The following is a 24,253-nucleotide window of genomic DNA, read 5'->3' as shown; positions in this document are numbered from 1 at the left end:
GTCTTAGCAACAGGGCTGGCATTGCTCTAGGGAACAATAAAGTCACTCCTTCCCATCTGGACAGCTGGGAACTGGGCTACAGCAGCTTCAGTCCAGTAGGTGGGCCCGGTCCCGCCAACCCAGTTTCCAAACAGCAACAGCGCCACCTACTGGAGGAGTAAGGCTGCTCCCGCAGCGGCCACCATTTTTATTCTTCCGGGCACCCAGTGGGGAGCGAAGGGGGGGCGGCTGGTCATCATTCAGTAGAGCAGTGATTTTCATTCTCCATTCTCAAAGCTCATTTGTCTCTCAGAGGGGTGGGGCGGGCGAGATTCTCATGCTGTCCTTATTCGGGGCCAAGCAGGGGGCTGGGGTGCTTAACCGCACGCCTCCCTGTCGCCTGCTTTAGCGGGCCTGTCCGCTCTGTGGGTCCCTGTGAAGAGACTGCCGTGGACACTCTCGTGAGGTCTGAACTCCCACTCCCCCTTCCCTGGCTCTGCTGGGCCCCTCAGTGAAGAGAACCTAGGGAGCACGCGTGAGGCCCGAAATCCTGCCTGACGTCGTAACGCTGGGTGTCCAGCTGTGTGCCCTGCCAACCGCACGACGGTGGGATTATACAATGTCTACCACCAAACTAGGTCAGTCACCAGAGGATCAAAGCGAGGGGCCTGACCAGGTCGCAGTGAGCTCATAATTAACTGCAGGCAGGCACAGAATTCAGTTTCAAAATTTCCTCACAGGAAGGCAAAAAGGGCAATCAGTTGGGGTATGCAGTTCCTCTTGTCAGACAAAAGGCAGCCCACCTCACGTCTGCCTGACAGAATTCAAGAAAAAGGATCGAAATACGCCGATAGAAAGCCTTGGGCAAGACGCGGGATAATTCAAGACCACCGCCTCTCAACTGGGGTTTCGTACAAGACACAGAAGCATCCAGGGCCACGTGGGGAAGAGGGAGGCAGCCTCTCCGCAGGGCCCTGAGGCTGTGTGGACCCCTGTGTCTGGAACCTGAGGGGACGTGGGGGAGAAGCTGCTCAGCGAGTGACCACACCTGAGGGGGAAGGAGCCTTGGGGTGGTATCTGGGCAGGGGTCTCGGGCTTCTTCAGAGTCTATTCCCTGGGCTTCGCATGCACGTAGTCAAGTTTAACTTGGCCTGCATCATGGCGCTCCATCTTTGCCCTCATACAGCCGGCCAGCGCCTGTTCTTCCAAGGGCAGAGGCCAATGCTCGGGAAGGCCCCAGGCCCCACGCCAGTGGGCACCTCCCCTGCAGGCCCAGGTCAAGCCTGGTGCGGCGAATGCTGCCTGCACCCCTCACTCCATGGGAAGGCACCCTCCTTATCTATGCGGCTGATGGAGGCTTAAGGGGTGTGCCTTCCTAGGAGCAGCCATGTGTTCCCAGGGCGGGGGTAGGACCCCCCCCGGGAGGGATGTTGGGCCTTTGCACAGTGGGACACATTTGGGTCAAACAAGTACGCCCCTAACACCTGTGTGTGACCACCTCCATTCCCACCTCATCCTGTCCCTTGTTCTGGCCAGCAAGGGCCGGAGCACTGGCCTGGGTCATTTTTTTGACATTCTGCATGTCGAGCACCAATAAGGAGGCCAGGGCACCTTTGGCTGCTGGGGACGTGGGACTTGGTGACTGCAAACGCCAGACTGAGGAGCCTCCAGAGCGGTGTGCTGGTGTCCTCTAGTGGGAGCAGATCATGGTGCAGCCAGTGTCCCTGCCTGGCCTCTGCACCAGGCTCCACTGAGCTGGGACCACGCTGCAGCAGTTAACGGGCGATGGGCACGGCAGCGATCACATCACTGGCCACATGGCGGGCCGGCTAACCCCAGTCCACCTTCACGCGGCTCCCAACAGAGGGGCCCGAAATGCGGGCAGGACCCCTAGGACGCCATTCTGGGCCCAACTGTGTGGGCCTCAGCTTCGGCCCTGCTCCATGGCTTCACCGCCTGGAACCACGACGGATGATGCCAAGTCATCACGAACCAAGTCCGTGTCACCGCGCTCAGAGCCTCCAGCTGCCCTCGCCCCGTCAGCAGCGTGGGGAAACAATGCTAGCCTGAGCTCACTGGAGGCCGCCAAGTGTTCGTGGATGTGAAGATGGGGCTGCTGGCGATCACCCACACCCTCAGCCACCACTATAGGCAGGCAGACCTTGGCAACAATCGGTATCATCAGCACCAGCCCTTATCAGCCAACGAAATGCCTTCTGTGGGTAAAGAGCTATACCTGGAAGACACGGGCATCTGTCTGCCCCGTTCCCAGGTCCTTGGGTGCTTCCAGGGACTTGGCCCCAGTGGTCCCAGCAACAGGGGTCCCCGAGGATCCCTCTGTGGAAATACAACCAGGCAGGGCCATCAATCAGGGATAGGGGTCCTCAGCTTTTGAGTGGAGGGGAGTTTGGCCAGGTACCCAGGTGACGGCATCTGACCTGACCGAGGCACGCCTACCTAGGACCACTCACTGTGACAGGCACCCCATGTGCAACTCCCAGTGAGAGATAAGCCAGAGCTCCCTGGAAACAGTCATTAAGTCTGGGGGCCGCTGGGGTCAATGCTCCATACTCAGCCATTCATTCAAGTCCCAGAGAACAGCTTCTGCGGTGGCATGGAGGAGGCAGGCGAAGTCTGCAGGGAGAGGGCCCAGACTTGCCCCTACAAGGACTCTGACCTGGGCAAGGCATAAGGGCACCGGGGCAAATCACAAAGGCTCCTAGATGCTAAGGAGTCTGAACAGGGAGGGAAGGGGTCAGGGATGGTGCCTTGGGCCTCTATGGGGTGGGGAGATGCTGGAGAGACAGAATGGGGTACAGCCCTAATGCTTCTCTTCTTCTGGGGTGGAAGAAATGGTGGGCAGGTGGGCAATGGGCTTCAAGCCAAACTCTCCCTTCATCCTCCTATTTTCCTTTCTTCTTGCCTCCCAGTAGGGGAGGGGAGGCAACACAGCAGTCCCCTCTTATCCACGGGGGACATGTTCCAAGACCTTTTAAAACCTTGAAACCTCAGTTAGTAATGAACCATACACACACACACACACACACACACACACACACACACACACACACTCTCTCTCTCTCTCTCTCTCTCTCTCTCTCTCTCTCTCTATTTTCCGGGACATACATACTATGATAAAGTTTAATTTATAAATCAGGCACAGTAAGAGGTTAACAATAAGAGAGAACAATTATACTGTAATTAAAGTTATGTGGATGTGGTCTCTCTCCCCAAATCTCACTGTACTGTACTCACCCCTCTTGTGATGATGTGAGGTGGTAACATGCCTGCGTGAGGACAGGAAGTGAGGTGAAAGACACGGGCCCTGTGATGTCGGGTTAGGCTGTCACTGACCTTCATCGCTCCTGCACCTCAGCTGACCTCAGGTAACTGAGACCAAGGAAAGCAAAACTTCAGATGCGGTTAACTACTGAAGTTAACCACTAACCTGCAGATGAGGTTAACTAACCATGGTTAACTAGTGTAGGTTTCTTTCTACTCCTCAAACTCTGACTTTTGTCAAAGACAGTGTATGAAGCCCCCTCATCTCTGCTCAGGCCCAAGACTCTGTGGGAGGCCTGGGGGGGCCCCAGGCTATGGGTGGGCTTTCTCTCCCCTTCAGTGGTCTTCAACTGGGTGCACAGTGTCTCCTTGGTGTATTTGGAAGTGCTTCTGGTGGTCACCATGGCTGCTCATCCCTCCCCAGTGACCAGTGTTCAGTGGCTGAGGCCGGGAACACTGAATATCCTACATTGCATCAGACACTTTCATCCAGTTACGATTTGTCCCAACCCAAATGCCAATAGCTAGGCTAGCTGACCCTGAGGACCCAAAGCTGGACAACTCAGCCAGCCAGCCCTGTCCGTGAGGGGCTCTGAAGAATGCCAGAAAAATCATCCCAATGTGCTCTCCTAGGGCCTCAAATTCTACCACCACAGCTCTGCTTTGGGATCAGGAAGCCTGTCAGCCCTGCCCTAATGGTACCCATATGAAGTACAAACACCCAAGAAGAGGTGTCATGAGCATTATCATCTGTAACTCTAGGATTTCAACTCTTATTGATAATTTTGATAAAATTGCAGAATGTCCTGTGATGCTTTAAAAAATACAGATTCCTGCATATGATTCGGTGGGCGTGGTCACCGGCCCCAATGATCCCTGCCTCCCGACAGTCACACCTTTGTGCAGTCCCTTCTGCAGTGTACCAGGGCTGGTGTGTTTGCAATCAACATATGGCATGTGGTAGAGTGATAGCATGTCATTTCTGAGATTACGTTATAAAAGAAGGGGACTTCTATGTTGGATGCTCTTTCTCTCTCTCAGATCACTTGCTTTGGAGGAAGCCTGCTGCCATGTTGTGAGGACACTCAGCAGTTTATGAAGAGGCCCACGTGGCAAGAAACTGAGGCCTTCTGCCAACAACCAAGATGGAGCTGAGGGAGCCGTGTGAGGGGGCCGTGACCGAAGGAGGCCCTCCAGCCCCAGTCAAGCCTTCAGATGGCTGCAGTCCTGGCCATCAGCCTGACTACAACTTCAGGAGAGACCCCCTTAAGCCAGAACCCCCAGCCAAGCTGTTCCCAGATTCCTGGCCCTCTGAATGTATGTGTGATGGTAAATGTCTGCTTTTTTAAGCTGCTAGACGTTGAACTATTTATTATGCAGCAGGAGATAATTCATGCAGTGGGTCTGGGGTAAGGCCAGAAAGCTGTAGATTTAAAAGCTTCCCAGGCAGATCTGATGTGCAGCCAAGATTCAGTACCATGGGTTTAGGGGCCTATCCAGAAAACTCTGGGAGCAAAGCTGATTCAAAGTGGCGTGTGTGTGTGTGTGTGTGTGTGTGTGTGTGTGTATGTGTGTGTGTGTGTGTGTGTGTCAAAGCCCTGCTACTGTGTGGACCCACGTTGCACATGGAGACGAGAAGTGGAGACCTCCACTACCAGTAGCCCCTAATTGCTTAAGTGTCAGATGCAGCCCCAGAGAACCAGGAGTGCTTGCTGACTTATTGCTCCCTGGAAGAAAGAGAGAAAACATGGAATATGTAACCTGAAGAGGGCCTTCGCCTGATGATTTTCACCATTTATTTAGTAGTAGAACCATTTCCTCAAATGAAATAATTCACACTAGACTGGTTTAGAGACACCAGGCGAGCAGTTCTGGGTGAGCCCAAATAAAGTCCCCTGAGCCTGCTTCTCCAGCCTCCCTACTCCCCACCCCTAGTAGCACCCCCAAGGCACCTCTGAAAAACCCAGGAGCTTCACAGTTTGCAAACCTGTGATCTAGTCCAACTGAGTCATTTTACTGATGAGTAAACTGAGGTCCAGGGAGGGGAGGTCACACAGCACTTCTGGGGCAGAAGTCTATAGCTTGAGTCTCGTGATTTCTAGTGCAATCTTTCTGCATGCCTGGGAGGTCACTTAGGAAAAGTGCACAGGGTCGGGTACAGGGAACTGCTTCCTCTCCCACCTCCTAACTAGGCTATGGGAGTCCACCATCAGAGGGAGGGAGCACCTGCTACGCACCAGGCATTGTTCTCAATGCTTCACATGAACTCAGTACTCAATCTTCATCAATGCCCCCATGAAGGAGAGATTGCCATTACCTTCATTTTACGCAGGAAGAACCTGAGGCAGAGTGACAATAAGTAATTAGCCCGATTCCCTGCTTAGTCAGTGGCAGGGCCAGGATTCCATAAAGTCCATGTCTGGGGTCCAGACACCAAGCCCTTAACCCCTGAGCTCTGCTGCCTCCCTCCCAGCCAGGGGCCTAGCTATTCTTGCCCTTTGAGCAGAAATGAAAGGCCCTCCACTCTGCTCCGCTCCCCAGGGAGCTAGGAGACAGGTGCCAAATAGGAGAAAGAGGTCAGACCTGTTAGCTTCCTGGCCAGGATGTCCCAGGCTTCTGGCTCAAAAGCCACCGAAGGGTCAACACCTCACCTAGGGCAGGGGGAATCTGGATCCTCACCTGGATCTGTGTCTCTCAAATGATTTTTTTCTATCAACAGTGAATGCTGTAGGCATTTAGGAATGGAGCAATAAAATAGTAATTTCTGAGTACTTTATCCTTTTATTGTTTGCACCAAAGCTAGCTTTACATTAGCGGTGATAATTTAATACAGATCCAACCCAGAGGACGTTTCATGCACTGATACTCCATGCCATTGACCTATACACCATGGCTGAGGATACCGGTTCTTTTTTCTGTCAAACTTACAGGAAAGTTGTTAAGGACAATACAAAGAACTTCCCTATGCTCCTCACTCAGATTCCCTGACTGTTAAAGCTCACCATTTGCTCTTCATTCCATCTATCTACATACCCATTATTTTTTGTTTCTCTAAATATTCGAGGACAGGCTGCAGACAGGAAGCCCCATATCCCTCAAATCCTCTACCACGTATTTCTCAAAAACAAGGACACTTGGCTCTATAGCCATCATACGGCACTTCAAGTCAGGACACCAACACCCACGCAACACTGCTCTCCCCTTGCCCCACCGATCCCCATTCACATTCTCCAACTGTCCGATAAAGTCTTCTGGTCCAGGATCTCAGCAAAGAACACACGTGGCATTCAGTCTGCCTCTTTAGGCCCCTCCAAGCTGGAAGATTCCTCGGTCTTTTCCTGTTTTTTCATATGCAAGCTGTTTTAGGGAATGGTCCTTACATTTGTTTCCTTGTGACGAGACTCAAGCCGTGCTTTCTTAGCAGGAAACCCCTCAGAAAGGATGTTGGATTTCTCTGTGCTGCACACCAGACAGCACGTGGTGGCTACCTGTCCTGTCGCTAATGACCTTAACCTCCATCATATGGTCAAATTAGACTCTGGCAGGTTTCTCCACCATAAGGTCACACATTTTCCTTTGTAATGAGGTGAGCCCTACATGTGCCCAGTCTGGTACCCGGAAGAGAATTTGCAGTCTACAACACAGGGGGAGTAGTCTACACAGAGCCAAATGGTCTCAATGAGTTATGGGGACAGAGTTCAAAATTCAGGGAGTCTGAGGCAACTAGAGTTTCCAAGGCCAAGCACCAGAGAAATCCAGAAGTCTGCAGATTGGGGAAACTTCCAGAGCCAGTAGAAGGCTTCCTGAAAGGAACAGACAGAACAATCCCCTGAGATCACACAAGGGCTAGAAATAGTCTATGTTTCCAGTGGATGAGGTAGAAACACTCCCATTTGGAAGCATCTCAGAAGGGTATTGACTCAGTAGTAGAATAAGATGTATCCTAGACTAAAGGCCTTCCACCTAACAAGGCTTTAAAAGCAAGCCTCGAAAAGATCAAACTCTTTGGAAGTAACTTAACTGTGTTCCAGAACAATGCCACAAATGTTTAAATGAATACCAACAAAAATCCAGCACCCAAAACAATGTAAAATTCCTAATACCTGGCATCTAATCTAAAATCACCAGGCACTCAGAGAAAAATATGACCTATATCCAGGAGAAAAATCAATGAATAGAAACAGACACTGAAATGACATGGATGACAGAATTAGTGGAGAGGAACCTTAAAACAGTTATTATAAATATATTTCTTATGCTCAAGAAGATTGGGGAAAGCATGGGCATGAAGAAGAGAGAAATGGAAGAGAGAGAAAAAAGATCAAAAGTGAACTTCTAGACAAGAACAATACAACATCCAAAATGAACAATATACTGGATGGTATTAATGGTATGCTAGGCTTTCAAAGAAAAGACTAGTGAACCTGAAGACATAGCAATGGCAACTAACCAAAATGAAGCACACAGAGAAGAAAGACTTAAAAAAAAATTAAGCAGAGTTTGGTGAGCCATGGGAAAAATATAAAGAAGCACAGCAGACATATCATTGGAATCCCAGTGGTGGGAGGAGGCGGTGGCTGAAATTTTTCCAAATTTGACGAAAACCATAAACTTACAGATCCAAGAAACTCAATAAATGCCAAGTAGAAGAAACAAAGAAAAACCAGCTCAAGGCACATCCTCTTCAGATTGCTGAGACCTTGACTGTACATTCGATTGTCTCTCATTAATGGGCCCAAGGCATGAACACTGAACCCACAAAATGGGACAAGCACAAAAGGAGCAGGAAGAGAATGGGTGCAGGTGAAGTGGCATGAGATTCAGGAGAGAAGGAAAGGGTGACGTGGTGAGTGTGTGGTGGCAGGTCACTGGCAGAGCAGGCTCAGTCACCTAGGAGACTGGCTCACACTCTGTTGTGGCAGGTCCCAACCCCATACCTGGATGCAGATTCCTACTATTTCTGCACCAGAAGCATCTAAAGACTCAGATCTGCTTTCTCTTTGCTGAGTGGATCCTATTGTCCCGGAGCCTGGCTCAATTCAGGGAAAGGAGCCCAACTGATGATAAAATCAGCAAGCACAGCGGACACCTGGAGGCTGGCAGGACAACTCCACTTTTCAAAAGCCTAAAAATAGCCCTGACCACGCTGGAAATGCCAGCAGCCCCACCAGCCCCACTGGAACACGATGCAGGACGCCTCACCTGCAGAGATTTCAGGTCAAGGGACAAAAAATTTCCAAGTGCACCGAGTTGCCAGAGCATGGCCTCATTTCATCTCTGGGGGATCTCAGGCCAGCCACCGATGCCTACAGCATAGCCAAGAGCGTGCTGCCACATGCATCACCACGGGACACCCTGGACCTCGGCAGGCGCCCACCCCTGCCCATCTGCCACTGCTGGAGCAAGGGGCCAAAAGAGCAGGTAGGCTCTGCCCAGGCTGAGGCTCAGGACCTGGCTGAGGGGGTTGGAGACTCTGTTCCTGCACCTACCTGCCAGGCTGGGAGGACCTTCTCGATGTCATTCAGGTTGATGCCATCCCCATCTTCTAGCTTCCCTTTTCCACACCTGGACCAGAAAAGACAGAAAGGCACTGAAAAGTCGGCATGTTCATGCATCCTATCCCGGCCTGGCAAGCAGGAAGAGCAGACACTTGGCCTTGCCTCCCCAAGGCCTGCAGGATCAGTCTGTCCCACCCAGAGGAAAGAGCTCTGGAGAAGCATGCCTTCCTTCCTCAGGCCTGACAACACAGGCCCTGCCTCGGGAACGAAGGACTTTGTGCAGGTGGGCGTGCTGGGACCAGTCCCGGGGCAGGCAGCACTAATGTGACATCCAACCCCCAGGGAGGGTAACAGAGGTACCAGAGCTCCCCAGGATCCTTCCAGGCAAAGACGCTAAGCTCCCTGCCGATGAATACCCCAAAACCTATCACAGCTCCGGCAAAAGCCCATCATCTCTCCCATTATACCAAAGGGACAATGAATGAACAGAAAGACCAAACAACTTTCTTGAGGTCACACAGGCCAGCAACAGGGATTTCTCCTTCCTTGGCCTGCCTCTCAGCCCGTCCAGCGAGCCCACTCAGATGTTGATGCTTTGTCTTCATGCCCTCTGTGGGCAGGCCTACCATCAGGGCACAGACACTGGCCTCGATTCGCTATCAAACACCCATGTCTTCTGTGTATTGAAGGTGCAGACTCTGGGACCTGACTGCGAGGCTGGAACCCCAGCTGCATCCCTTACTAACTGGGTGACCCTATACAAGTCATGTAACCTCTCTGGACCTCAGTTTCCCCATTTATAAGATGGGGATCATTAGTAGTGTCTAACTAAGGTGGTAGGAGGATTAAACCAGTTAATGTATCTAAGTGCTTACAATCATGCCCGGCGCGCACGAGCGCGCTCGCACACGCACACACCCCCACATATACAGCCATATTTACATACCATATTTAATGGTAAACATATTATTATGGTAAATATGGGTAATAATCACATCAAATTATAGTAAGATAAATAATATGGTAAATACATTACTACCACTAGGGCTACTACTCCTAATAATAATACTGTTTACAACTATCTTACTAGTACTCCTACTATTACCGTTTTGCTACTTTTTTTATTTTTAAAGATTTTATTTATTTATTTGACAGAGAGAGACACAGCAAGAGAGGGAACACAAGCAGGGGGAGTGGGAGAGGGAGAAGCAGGCCTCCCGCCGAGCAGGGAGCCCGACGCGGGGCTCGATCCCAGGACCCCGGGATCATGACCTGAGCCGAAGGCAGACACTTAACGACTGAGCCACCCAGGCGCCCCTGTTTTGCTGTGGCTGCTGCCAGGGGAGAGAGCACCAGCACGGAGACTGATCAAGAGTCTAGACCCTGGAGCCGACCTCAGCCCACGCAAGTTACTCATTTCTCTGTGCTTCCTAGTTCCCGCAATCTGTCAACGTGAAGATAATAATGCTCCTGCCTCCCTAGGTTTGGTGAGTTTTAAATAATATGAGTTGAGCACTTGGAACGGTGCCCGGGACGGATTAGTGACCACAGCTCTCATTGTTATTATTAGGGACCCAGGCATGGTGAGGGCTGCCCGATGTGATGGCCGTGGCATTTTCCAGCTGCAGAATTAATGCAACTCTCAAATTTCAGAGCATTTATTTGTTCAATATTTGCCGAGCATCTCTTGTGTTTTTGGCCTTGTTAACCTCCCTTGGAGTCATGGAAAATAAATCTGGTGTAGTTCCTGCCCTCCACAACTCACAGCTCTTGGGAAACAGATCCTAAACTCATCTGACAGGGCAGTGAGCCTGACTACCAGTAGGGGGCAGCATGTGATAAGCATCAGGGAAGCCTTACAGAAGGCGGAGCCGGGGTGGCTGCATATCCCAGCAAGGCTTGGGTGGAAGAGGGCAGAGGACGTGAGCTATGCCCCCCGTTCAACAAGTGTTTCTGTGTGGGCTCTGGCTCAGGCTGGGCCCCAGTGTAAACAGTGCACAGACTGGGCCTCTCAGGGCAACTGGGGGCAGCCCAGGAACCGACAGGAATGCTGCCCAGACTGTCCAGAGACATCCAGAATGGTCTGGGGCAGAGGGAGGGAGGTGGGTCATGAGCTGGCCAAGCAGAGAACTCGGGAAAATGTCCTGGGCAGAGGGCAGCAAGGCAATGGCCTGGAGCTAAGCCCAAGTATGTTGCCAACTGGGATGTCAGCCTTCCTGCCAGGGGAGTGGGGAGGGGGTGGGGGTGGGTAAAGGGGCAAGATGGTGCTAGAGGGCCGGGGCTGGAAGGACAGCTCAGGTTCTGGGAGGTGGAGCTGGGGCAGGAGGGGTGTAAGGAGGGTGTGAAGGGCATGAGGGAAAAGTGGAGAGTTCTTGCTCCCCCCTCGCCCCCACCCCAGCCTCCTGATGCCCTGGGCTGCATGTAGGTAAGGAGGCGGAGAAAGGTCTGGAAACATCCAGCTACCTCTTAACTACAGGCTGGCTGGTGAAGGTACCAGTGGCTTGCATCTGTATTTCATATGCACCATGGCAGTGGGAGGTGTGGAAGCTGGGGACTGCTGGCTGACTGGAATGGCTGACACCCTCACCCCCAGATCGCGTACACTATCCCCCACCTCTGGACTCCCAGCGGCCCTGAGCTCCAAGCACACGCAATGCACCAGCTTAGCTCAGCACAGGCGCCTCGGCAGCCCCTGGGGGCGGCAGGGGACCGTGTGCAGGGAGGGCTGCTGTCCTCCTAGACCGTCCTGTCTGGGGTTCTGAACTCCCTGGAGGGACTGCAGGTTCGGAGGGCAGAAGGTTGCTACCAACGAGCTGAGTCACTGCTGCCAACAGAGTTTCCAAGGCAACAGCCTTCTCTGATTTCTGTCCCTCCATGGAAACATGGGCTGCAGGAAGCCTTGGCAACCAACCTTGGTACCCTGCTTCCAAGGGATGCTGCAGTGGCTGGGCACGTGGAGTCCGCCCCCAGTATGGCTGGACTCTAAGGATGACACAGTTCCTGCCTCACCCACAAGGTGGCCACTGGATGCTACACCCACGATCCCCCAGGAACCTGGGGAGGCCCGGTCTCGCCTCTGCTCTATCCCATTCTAATAGGGCGCCTCCATGCTGAAGGCCATCTCCCCTCTCTACCCAAGCAAAAAATGCTCTTGGAAGTTCTGATGGAACCCACACAGGAAGGATGATGGAAAAAGGAGCCGTGGTGAGAGGCTGGGGTCTCCTGGGAGAGTGTGAGGCAAGTGATGGGTCTCTCCCCAGAAAAATTTATACAAGCACGTGATTTTGCATGAAATTTTAAGGGGGTTAAGCTGATTCACAGATACTCTGGTATGGTGACCTGGGCACTGGATGGTGTCAGAAGGCCTTAAATCATGGCTCTTCCACTTGGGCAAGTCAGTCTGCCTCTCTGAGCTGCATTTCTCTCATCTCTGAAATAGGGACGAGAGCATCTCCCTCCCTAGGCTGTTGCTCATGACACTGGTGAGACCAGGGTGGCGAGAGAGGGGGTGCCCACTAGGGTGGGGTAGGGAGCAGGTGAGAGGCAGTTATGTTTAATATAACCAATAATACCAGTTATGTTTAGATCTGCAGTGACGGGAGGCGGGAGTGGACAGGAAGGGATCGGAAGGAAAAGTAAAAGCCATCGGCATAATAAAAAAAAAAAAAAAAAGGAGAACAACCAGTGTTGGCTAAGATGTGGAAAGATCAGCAACCCTGAATATTGCTGGTAGGAATGCAGAATATTCAGCCTTCGTGGAAAATCATTTGGCCATTTCCTCAAAAACTTAAAACATGGAATTACCATGTGTGGTATTGTGATTTATGTAAGATATATTTGGTCTGTGTCCCCAGTCCTGGTACAGAATTCCTAAAATCCCTGGAATTTCTTAAGCCAAGACAGAGATCAAGGTGTCTTTTGTTATGTTAACGAAGCGACTTTTGCAAAAACACCTAGGGAACCTAAGGGAGGGGGCTACTTGGCAGGGGACCCAACTATATGATGGAGGGTTAGAACTTCCAGTCCCGACTCTGACCTCCAGGGAGGGGAGAGGGGCTGAAGTTGGAATCAATCGCCAGTGGCCAATGATTCGATCAATCACTCCTGTGTAATGAAGCCTCCACAAAAGCCCAAAAGGAGAGGCTTTGGAGAGCGTCGGGGTGGAGAGCACGGGGAGATTCCGGGAGAGTGGCACTCTGGACAGGGCATGAAGCTCGGCACCTTCCCCATCCCTCGTCCTATGCCTCTCTTCCATGTGGCTGTTCCTGAGTTACATCCTTTTATATAAACCAGTCATCTACTGAGTACAGTGTTTTCCCAACTCCCATGCACCTCCACCCCCAGCAAATCAATAGAAGTCATGGAGTGGGTCACTGGAACCCCCAATCTAGAGCCAGAGATCTGAAGTACAGGTGACAGCCTGGCCTCTTGACTGGCGTCTGCAGTGCAGGGAGGGCACAATGTGTAGGACTGAATTCTCAACCTGTGGGGTCTGACACTTTTTTCCAGGTAGATGGTGTCAGAATTGAGCCAAATTGCAGGATACTCAGCTGATACCAGAAAACTGCTTGGTGGTGTTGGGGAAAAAAACCACACACACTTCAGAACTGGTGTCAGAATTGGACCGCATGACTCAGCAATTTCATCCCCAGGCTCATACCCCAAAGAATTGAAAACAGGGACTGAAACAAATACTTGTACACGAATGTTCATTGTAGAATCATTCACAATAGCCAGAGCGTGGAAAGAACCCAAACGCCCATTAGCAGATGAATGGATGAACAAACAGGGATAGAGCCATGTGACGGAATATTATGCAGCCACAAAAAGGGATGAAGTGCTGATAGATGCTACAATGTGGATGAACCTCAAAAATATGCTGAGTGAAAGAAGCCAGAGCCCAAAGACCACATATGATCCCATTTCTATAAATATCTGGAAGAGGTAAATTCACAGAAACAGAAAGCACATGGGTGGTTGCCAGGTATAAGAGGGGGCTGGGGTGTAACTGCTTAGTGGATCTGATTCTATTCTGGGGCGTTGAAAGGTTTTGGAACTACAGGGAGGTGGTAGCTACCCCATATTATGAAAATACACAACGAAACTAAATTGAACACTTTAAAATCGTTAATGTGTTGTTATATGAATTCTAAGTAAATAACAAGCATTTTAAAAAGAAAGGGAAAAAACCCCCCCTCTGTCTCATCCCCTGTGTCAGTCACATCGCTGTCCTGAGGTCAGCCCAGGCCCAGACACGTCATTAAGAGAACAAGGCAACACTGAAACACGAAAAAAGCAGAGGATGAGACAACGCAGTATAAAATCAAACACTACACCAGTGGTTCTCAAGGTGGGGTCCCTGGACCAGCAACACCAGCATCCCCTGGGAACTTGTTAGGAATGCACATTCTCAGGCCCCACCCCAGAACTTCTGAATCGGAGTTTAGGATGTTCTGGCTGTTTTGATAAGTCTCCCAGGGGTCCTGATCAAATGTGAGACCCACTGCACTCAATGGCTGACAAGCAGAGCTGCGGCGGTCACAAAGAGGAGCAGGGGCTGCGGATGCAGGGGGCTGGGCAGGGAAGCGTGGAGGGATTCTGGAGAGAGGCCAGTGAGCCTGTAGTTCTAGGTGGAGAGCCTCTCTGGACATCAGCCACCTATGTGTCCCCAGTTCAGCAGAGATGCCTGCCTGCCCAGGGGAAGGCCCCTCTCGACCCCAGGATGGCAGCAACCCCACCCACCCCCATGTAAGAGCCCCTCGTCACTCCTTACCCTTCCCGGTCGATATGTGGCAAGGGCTGCTTGGGCGTGTGTCTCAGCTTCCGGTGGAACTGGGTGAAGTCCAGCTTTTCAGGCTGCAGGTCCCAGGTGGCACCACTAGAGGACGCGAAAAGGTGAGGAAGGGACGTAAGGGGGCGACCAGCCCAGTTACTGATGGGGACCAGACAGGCGGACACAGGGAGTGTCCTCACAAAGAGGTGGGCCGGACGGGGAGGGCCCCCACTAGCCAAGGGCAAGGTGGACAGAGACCCCTCACTTGGAATGGAGGCTGTGGTGTCAGCTCTGTGCTCACAGACAAAGGGGCAGGAAGCTGCGTGTGAAGCCCCCACCTCCACTCAACGCCGCTGTGCAATAATGCGGGCCTATAAAACATAAGTGTCGGTCTGATGCCTACCCTACAGCGGTCCCCTAAAACACTTCAGAGTTTGCTTTCACACCTACATTTGAGGAAGGCTGGAGAAAAAGGAGGCCAAAAACCTGAAGCTTCTGATAGCAGCTCAAAATGGCGGCAAGGCAGCCCCGAGGTAGATGAGGCAAGTCAACACGGCAGGAGGCTGGCTGCCACCAGCCCCAGTCCCAGGAGACCATGGTGCTTCCGTTCTGAGTCTGAGCTAGGGGTGTGCCTGGAGCACGCCCAGTGTCGGCCAGCTCTAAGCCAGGGACAGAGTAGAGCTAAAGGGCCACTGCCATCCATAGTTCGAAGCTATCACTCTCCAGAGGAGTGAACATATGGTAGGTACCCATCAGCAAAACTTTCAGGGGCACCACCCCACATACTGAGGTAACCCTGGCCAATACCTGTTCTTCCAACCTGGCCCATCAGGAACCTTCTAGAATCTGAACCACTGACAACCCTTCCTTCCTCCAGACCTCCCTGCAGCCATCTCCCCCAATGCCTATGACCCCGGGAGGGGGGCGGGGGGGCGGGTAACTGCAGTCACAGCCATCTGTCCCTGGCTCTAACACAGGCTGCCTGGCGTGTGCCACGCGCCATTCTCCTTTGCTCTTCCAACCACCGGTCCACTCCTCTGCCTTCTCGCCCTCTTCCCTGTGGGTGGACCGTTAGCATGTCTTCTCTCTCCCCTTCTTAACCCTCTCTCAGCCTCCTCGCCCTTCTCTTTCTCTCTTTCCTTTGGTCGTTCTCCCCTCATTTTCCTTCCTTCCATCTCCTTCTCTCTCTCTCTGACCTCCTTCCTCAGCAGTCTCATCCTTTCTACTTCACCCCCTCTTTGTTTCTCTCCACTTCTTGATCAGTGAACACTCACCATTTACTCAACTTCTAAAGACCCCACGGCGCTTCTATAAGGACAAGAAGCTGGCATCCCAGCCAGAGGCATATGGCACAGACAAGAGCAAGAGGAGCTTACCTGAAGGAATCAAAGGTGTTGGCAGCCCAGATATCCGTGCCCAGCATGTCCAGAGAGTTGTCTTTGCTGCCATTCTGGAAGAAACAGGGGATGAGAAGGGTGGTATTATTTGCTAGGTCAGGACACTGAGAACAAGTGGGCAAAGGCCCATTCCCAGAGAGGGCTGCAGAGGCCTTCCCTCTCCCGCCTCGGGTGGTCATTCTGGGCAGCCTGTGGGCTGGAGAGAGCCACTGGAGTGAGCATCCTGGCTGGTGCGCCCAGTAAGAGTCATAAGGACCCCTGGCATCCCCCCAGGCACAGGCCCTCCCTTCGATGGTGTCTAACACCTGTGCGGTCAGGTACAGAAATAGCCTGGGTCTCTGCTGCCCCCAGCCCCTGGCTCTGTCCTCAAAGCTGCCACGCTATTGAGCTGCAGCCTTATAGCAGTGCCTTCTTCCCAGGCACAGAGGCTCTGCAAAGCCAGACATGGTAGCAGGTCCGTATGGAGGTGCTGACTTCCTCTGGAGTTAAGCCCCCACTTCCCAAAATCAGCACTGAGAAGCCCCCATTGACCAAGGCTACACCAGGGATTAAATTCTCTAAGTCAACCCGCTCCAGTCTTCGTCCCCCCAGTGTTCCCTACATGATACATCCCGTAGACAGAAAGCACTTTATTCCATCCAGTTTCTATAATTTGACTTCTCTGCCCCTTGGCTGACGATCTCCCCAAGTTCTCCAGCAACGTGCCTTCACTCCTGATGTCATCCATCCCTCGTTACCCCTACAGGCCACTTTCATCATCACACTCTTTACAAACAACGCTTCCACCTCCAGTACACCTGGGCGTGTGCATGCCTTATGACCCAGAAGTCACGCCCAGGTACTAACACAACTGAAATGTGCACAAATGTTCACTAACAGTATGAAGCACAGAGGTGCAGAGCAGGACTATGCATAACACATCCACACTGGAAACCAGCTAAATGCTTACCAGCAGTTGACCAGACACATAAATTGTGGTATAATTCACATACTGGAATTTTACCCAGCCGGGAGAATGAACACATTAAAACAACATACAACAGCATAAGTAAATTCCTCCGAACACAAAGTAGAACAAAAGAACCTAGACACAAAAAAGTACCAACTCTATGATTCGATTTACATAAAGTTCGAGAGCAGGCAAACTAACCTGTGGAGACAGAATTCAGATAGTACCCGGAAGGGGACCCCAGAGGGGGTATGGGGTAGGGGCTGGTAATGTTCTGTTTCTTGATCTGGGTGCCGGTTACAAAAATGTGTTCAGCTTGTGAAAATCCACTGAACTGTACGCATGTGATATGTGCACTATTTTCCATGTGTGTTAGGACCTCCTGGTTAGATTCCTGGTAGTATTCCCTGTCTTTATGACTGATCTCTCCCCAAACCTGCCATGTCACAGGTCCTTTAGCTCCTACACTGGACAATCTTCTTTTGAGACCTATCCATGGACCTAGGCCTGGCCAGACACTGAAGACACAGAAGTAGAAAAGTCACAGGCCCTACCTGCAAAGAATGGTGTATGATGACACACATGTAATAAGTAATTACAAGACAGTGTGATACGTACACTGATTCAAGGGGCCACAGTAGCACAGACAACTTTCCTGGGCAGGGGTTGCAAGTATTCAGGAGGGCCAGGCAAGCAGAGGAAAAAGCAGGGACAGGGTCATCCTGGCAAAGGGGACGGAGTGTGGGAAGGGTAGGACACAACAGGACGTTCTAGGTAACTTTAGGGCCTCTAGGGAGCACAGCCGCCTGGGGAGTGTCCAGGAGCCCCAAGCCCTGGGTGGGTTGGTGGTCTCCAACTGTCTCCACTCTGTCCTGGCCAGGACTTCCTAGGAGACCCACAAGTATTCCTCAGTGATTGTTGGGCTTCCATGGTGGCCCCCCTCCAATGCGTATGTTGAAGTTCTAACCCCCAGTACTCAGAATGTGACTCTATTTGGGAATAGGGTGGTTGCAGATGGAATTAGTTAAGATGAGGTCGTATGTGTGGGCCCTAATGCAATATGACTGGTCTCATAAAAAGAGGAAATTTGGACACAGAGATAGACACGCACAGAGGGAGGACGCCATGGGGAAATCGGAGTCATGCTGCCACAAGCCAAGGAACCACTGGGAGCTGGGAGAGAGACCTGGACCAGATCCTTCCTTGGTGCCTTCACAGAGATACATGGCTCTTCCAACACCCTGATTTCAGAGTTCTGGACTCCAGAACCACGGGATGACAATACCTTTCACTAGGTTGACCCAGTTTGGGGGTCAGAAGCGTGAAATCAAGGAGCCCTAGCAAAATAATATGGCAATCAACCATCCATCTTTCTACAAACTCCCTTTGTGAGGGTGGTCAGTTGTGTCCCTTCCTCCCGCAGTCAGCATTTGCCCCTGCCCCAACCCCATGACCTTCTCCTGTCCTCATAGTCACACCAAACACCTGAGGGCTAGGGTCTCCCAAATCCTACAAACACAGCAGCCTGGGCAGACAAGCCCAGATCCAGGCCAGCTGGGGCTGGTCCCTGACTCCCAACATCCACCTCCCCAGGAGCCAGCCCCTGAAAAGCCCCATCTACTATCTTCCTTGGTGGCCACTCCCCTGCAGACCACAGCCAACATCGCCCCAGAGCCTGCTGAACAAAAGCCCCAGTGGACGAGAAATGAACCTGAAGCAGGCTCAGTGACCCCACCCCTGTGCTTCTCTCAGCAAACGGAGATACCAGCACCTTGACAGAGAAGGCCCATGATGTGGGGGTTTGGTTTTGTTTTTGATTCTCCTCATTTTCTTCACGTTGGTCAGAGCTGGTGAGCACGCTCTCCTCCCTTACTGCATCATACTCAGCACGCCCGACTCACCAGCCCCTCACGTGGAAACCAACCTAGTTTCCAGGGAGAGTGAGGAGTTTGCAGGTGCATTTCAGCCTTTAATCAGTCTGAAGGAAAGAGAACACACTGGCTGGTGGAAAGGTTGAGTAGCCCAGCCCCCCAGCAGAGGGGCCCAAGTGCTCGGCCCCTCACAGACACCAGCGGGAGACAATGAGGGGGTGTAGGGAAAAGGGAGGGCAGTCAGTGGGGTGCTGAGGGAAAAAGGGGAGTGGTGCATGACCTCAGACCTTATCAGTAAAATGGGGACTGGCCCCTCCCAGTGGCACCACCAGCCAGAAGCCCTAGGTTCTAAGTGACAAAACTTTTTCCTCCCCCGGTGCCCTGAGAGCTCCTTCTCCTCCCACTGTGCCACAATCCTCCTGTGAATCAACCACGTTTACTTAGGGCCATAAGCCTCTCCATATGGTGCCAGACGGCGGCTCTATGCACTGGGTGCTTCCTACCCACACCTGTCCCGTCCCACGTTCCCGCAATCCCTTTCATTACTGACAGTGTCTTACCAACCCAACCTGCTCCTCGCCTGCCCCTCTCCTTCAAAGCTTGGCTCCTCCAGGAAGCTCATCTCACCTCCCAAACTACAGTCACCTTGCTCTGTCCTGAACTTACCACCCAAGCAGGTGACGTGTGGCAGCAGAGCCCACCCGTGGCAGTCCTCACTCCATCACTCCATCTAGCGATCCCTCTCCTACACTAGATCAGACACCCTGGCTGGCAGGGTCTCTGGTCCCCTCCCTGGTCCCCCAGGGCTCTTTGCTCACTGCCTAAGAAGTGTCTGCCAAACTGACTTCCACTTCAATAAACTTCCACTGTCTTCCTCAAGCTTGTGTTTTCCTCTTGCCACAGTGACCTTCCCTTGTGACCTCAGTGAAGTCTGGACTTGAGATTCTTTGTATTTAAGTAAAGCGGTCTCTGAGAGTGCAATGCTACAGATGGGTTTCTTCTGGCACGCACGCTGATGCCAAGCCGTCTCCCATCAGTGGCAGACATCACTAATCAATCATGGCATGATTTACAGTCCTCGAATCAGCTGACTGCTAATGTTCCATATCACCCCCTCCCCCTCCCTTCTTGAGTTGCTTCATCATCCTCCCCATCCCAACTCCTGGTGCCTGGCTTGCTTCAAATGCAACTTTGAAACTGCACATGGCTAGAGAGACTCCAATCAACCCCCACAAGGAGACAGCCCCCAGGCCTCCTGAGATGTTAGCGGGCCCAGGCCTCAAACGCAATAATCCATGAGCATTTCACAATTTTTTAAGTAGGCTGCATGCCCAACATGGGGCTTGAACTCACAACCCTGAGCAAGAGTCACATGCTCTATCGACCTAGCGAGCTTCCATGGGTAGTAGAGCATTTCAGATGCAAAGGTCAAAAAACAACAAAATCAAAGAAACAAATAAATTCTGCTTCCGAAGTACATGTCTGAGACCTCACCCAGAGTGAAGTTCACCGTCCTTCAGAGTAGCAGACGAAGTCTCTTTCCCTGATCCCTGATGCTTTAAATACCCAACTGACTCTGGCACTGACAAATTCAGCCTAAGGGGACCGTTATTTGTCATGGTTCCCTTATAAGAATGTTAAATATTGGGGTGCCTGGGTGGCTCAGTTGGTTAAGCATCCGACTTGTGATTTTGGCTCAGGTCATGATGTCAGGGAGCCCCATGTCAGGCTCCACGCTCAGCGGGGAGTCTGCTGGAGATTCTCTCTCTCCCTCTCCCTCTGCCCTTCCCCCAACTTGCTCTCTCTCTCTCTCTTTCAAATACATAAATTAATGTAAAAAAAAAAAAAAGCTAAATCTTCCAGGTAAGTTTTTTTCCCAAATTGTTTTCCTGCGGTAAATAAAATGCACACAACATAAAATTTACCATCTTAACCATTTCCAAGTATACGGTTCAGCGGCATTAAGTACGTTCACATGGTTGTGCAGCCCTCATCATCATCCTTCTCCAGCACTCACCCTGTAAAACTGGATCTGCAATCCCACTGGATGCTAGCTCCCCATTTCCCCTCCCCCTTCCCCCGCCCCCACCTTCCTACTTTCTGTCTCCATGATTTGCACCACTCTGATACCTCACCCGAGTGGAATCATACAGTATTTTGTCTTTTTGTGACTAGCTGACTTCACTCAGCATAATGTCCTCAAGGTCCATCCATGAGCCCAACCTCACACCTGGAGCCAGACTTGTAAGCCCCTTGACTACAGCTACCTTCTCTTCTTGGGCCTCCACAGTGGCCAAGCTAGGCACACAGGAGGTTTGCCTCCAATGCCTGCCAACCAATTAAATGGACTCTACCCTGTTGCTTTCGAGTCTGAACGATTGATTCACAGACTGGGAAAGTCAAGATCGATTTACCAGCCTAGGATTCAAGGCCACTGAAGAGCGAGGCACGTGGGCAGCAGAGAGAACGACTATGATGAAGGGATAGGAAGGTCACAGCCAGGAAAAGAATAACGTGGAGGGGACCCCGGACCTGTGCCACTCAGCAGCCCCAGAGGAGGTGATGGCCCTGGGCAAGAAGGAGGGCCCTCAGGCCGCTGAGCTGGAGGTGCCGAGGGCTGTGGGCCAGAGGTTCGGCCGGTCTGTGCAGAATGGGACAGAAGGTAACCCCATTAACAGGTGAGAGGGCAAGTCTAGAGAAGCTCACAATGAAAGTCTGGGTCACAGGGGCTGACCCTATTTATTGTCGCTCTACTTGACGCAATAACTGCAGCATATAACAAGAATCTGGATGTTTCCTCAGAGCTTGTTGTAATGCAATGTGACAGGCATATAATCACTGCATGCAACCGTTTCTCAACAGGGGCTGGACACTGCCTGGCACTTGGAAGCAAAATTAATCTCCATCAAATCTCAGCCCAGAGAGGGAAGAACCTCACCTGCTGAGCCTTCCTTTGCTGTCCCTTGTCAATGCAGAGGTGGTGGCCCGGGCACTGCCCAGAGGGGCCAGGCCTCACTCGGCAGAGTGACTGAGTGCCACAGCAAAACTGGACCACCAGGAACCAAGAGCTTCACACGCCCATCCCCAGCGCCCCAGCCCTGTGCTGGCAGCATCCAAGCTGACCATGAGGCCACCTTGCCGTGGGGCTTCAGATCCTGTCTAAGTCCTTGAAGTGTCTGGATATTCCCCCTTTCTTGAGTTCTGGACACCAATCCTCAAACCTTGCAACCCCCAATAGACATGCCATCTGTTCCACAAACCCTCTTATGATTGCAGAGAGGTTCATCCATGAGCCCAAGTAGGTTGTAAGTTACAAAGAGGCAGGATCTTACAGACAGACAGACCCACAGACAGGCAGACGGCAATCTGATTTCTGGAACCTCCCACCTGGAGCCAGATCCACCTCACTCTCCAAACCACCCCTTACTCACACTGAGGAGCCACGTGAGAAGCAAGGACAAGCAGAGGACAGAGCAGAGGGTGACCAGGACTTGGCTTGTTCCCAGGCACCCCCCGCGCTCTCAAGCGTCGGCTTTCCTGGCACACAAGTTAACGCGTGGTGTTAGCGTCACGGGCTCTGAGGCCACACTGGGCTGCCCAAGATATGGGATTATATTCCTCTTTGGACCACTGTGCTCTTCCTGGACTCAGAGAAACAAATGTCCTCCCTGCCCCCAGTCTTTGTTTCTGACAGGAACCAGCTCAAGACCCCTCCTCTCTGCCCCTCTGCCGTGTCCTCGAAGCTTGTGCCCCAGGAACCCACAGCACATCCAGCGTTTCCCCACTCATCGGCTGCAGGGCTTCCCAGGGGCGTTCTAGAAACACGAATCCACTGGCTCTCAGATGTCAATATGCATCAGAATCACGTGGAGAGAGGAGCATTGCTAGGTTAAATTTAGTGCAGCTGGGGTGGTCCACGAAACACACTTTTAGAAACACTGGATGTTAGAAGGGTTTTGTGGGGGACAAAAAAAAAAAAAGGTTCCCTCATCAAATGTTTGGGATACACTGGGTAAAAGACTGTTAAATAAATTACTTTACTGCAAACCTTCTCAGTGCCTTTATTGGCCTTGGATGGATATTGACTCTTCAAGTAGGTGGCAGTATAGTATGCAGTATTCCCCAAACTCCTTTGGCCAAAACCCACCCCATCCTTCCTCTTTATTCCACAGAGTTTTTTGGGGGGTGGGGTCAGGACCAGGGTTCCACAGAACTACTTTGGGAAACAGTCTTCTAACCCTCTGCCCCAGTGATTCTGCATCCCCTCAACTGGGAACCCTGGCTTCACTTTTTTTGTTGCATCCCTCTGCCCACTCACCCCCTCATCCTAGCTGTGGGACCCAGCATCATTCACTAAATACTTTTCAGCAAGGATTCGGGTGTCCGGGCACTGAGAGTCCCTCACAAAACTGTGCTGGCTTCCTCAAGAACATCCTCCAGTTTGCCATTCCTGTGGCCACAGCTCTTCTCTGAGCCCCATCCCTGCCCCAGCCAGGGGTTCGGCTGGTCCCTGCCTCCCAGGCTGCTGCAAGGCCGAAGTTCTGAGAAGCCTCATCAGGAGCAACCACCCCTTTCAGAGGATGGTGTTTAGCACTTAAATGCTGCCGAATTCCTCACAGCCCCTTTCCCTGGCAATTAGGGGGCCTCATGCCAGGGTGAACCATGCTGCTCTCAGAACAGAGCACAAAGACAAATTGAGCAAGCACTTGACACCACATGGAAAAGAAAAGGAAACAGCCTGCCCACGGGCAGGGAGACTGGAGCTGCCTCTGAGGGCCCCGCAGGTGTGCACAGCTACCCCCAGCTTGGGGGTGGGGGGCTGGACTCCTGGCGATGACAAGAGCAAAGGCACTGAGGCAGCACTCGCCTAATGCCAGCCACCCTCTGAGCACTTCACACCGGTTACAACCTTAGGAAGCCCCATTCCACTGATGAGAAAACAGAGGCTCAGAACCTACTTCTGTTCAGAGAGCTAGTTCCCAGGATGGGAATGTAGACAGTGTGGCCCAGAGTTTATGCTCTTAACCGTGGCACCGTGCAGTGCCATCACCCAAATAAACCATGACCCCAGCACGGATTGCTATAATGCAGTAAGGTACCCATCCCCCCTCCCCCAAGACAGCTGGGTTCTGCAAGTCCATCTCTGCCCACTTCTGGGAAGGTAGTGCGGGCAGAGGGAGTAAACCGCCTGCAGTGAAGTGAAGGGGGCATCTGGGGGTGTGAGCTGGGCTGGATAAAGATGGCGGGGGGCGGGGGGGCTCTGTGCCTGGGTGAATGAAACCAGGTGGGAGTGAATCACTGCACGCTAGAAAAATATGCTAAGTCAGGAGCAGTGGGAAAATAAACCCTCCTCTGTGCCGCCGTCTTTGCTGTATTAGTATACAACTGCGGGGTGGTTTTTGCTCGTGCATGTGCATGTGTGTGGGTATGTAGGTGTGGACAATTCCAGGCTACGAGGGTTTAGAGACTAAGCAGAACCTGACTGAATCGGACATCCGGCAGCA

General features: G+C 52.0%; 1 protein-coding gene across 8 annotated transcripts in view; it reads right to left on the bottom strand.

Moving 5' to 3' along the window:
- The window catches only part of CTIF (cap binding complex dependent translation initiation factor), a 288,471-nt gene that overhangs the window by 164,283 nt on the left and 99,935 nt on the right, over nt 1–24,253 (bottom strand). For all 8 annotated transcript variants that reach the window (XR_003516957.2, XM_027576486.2, XM_027576491.2 and 5 more), the window contains 3 exons: nt 15,909–15,982; nt 14,533–14,637; nt 8,751–8,826 (listed from right to left, as the gene is read on the bottom strand). Coding sequence is in view for 7 of the 8 variants with exons in the window: in XM_027576486.2 (XP_027432287.1) it covers nt 8,751–8,826; nt 14,533–14,637; nt 15,909–15,982 (255 nt within the window). In the remaining variant the exon portion in view is untranslated. The remainder of the gene's footprint in view (nt 1–8,750; nt 8,827–14,532; nt 14,638–15,908; nt 15,983–24,253) is intronic.

The sequence above is a fragment of the Zalophus californianus genome, chromosome 14, assembly GCF_009762305.2.
Source record: "Zalophus californianus isolate mZalCal1 chromosome 14, mZalCal1.pri.v2, whole genome shotgun sequence".
NCBI lineage: Eukaryota > Metazoa > Chordata > Mammalia > Carnivora > Otariidae > Zalophus > Zalophus californianus.
The sequence above is the reverse complement of the archived record's forward strand: the minus strand, read 5'-3'. Positions and strand labels throughout refer to the sequence as shown.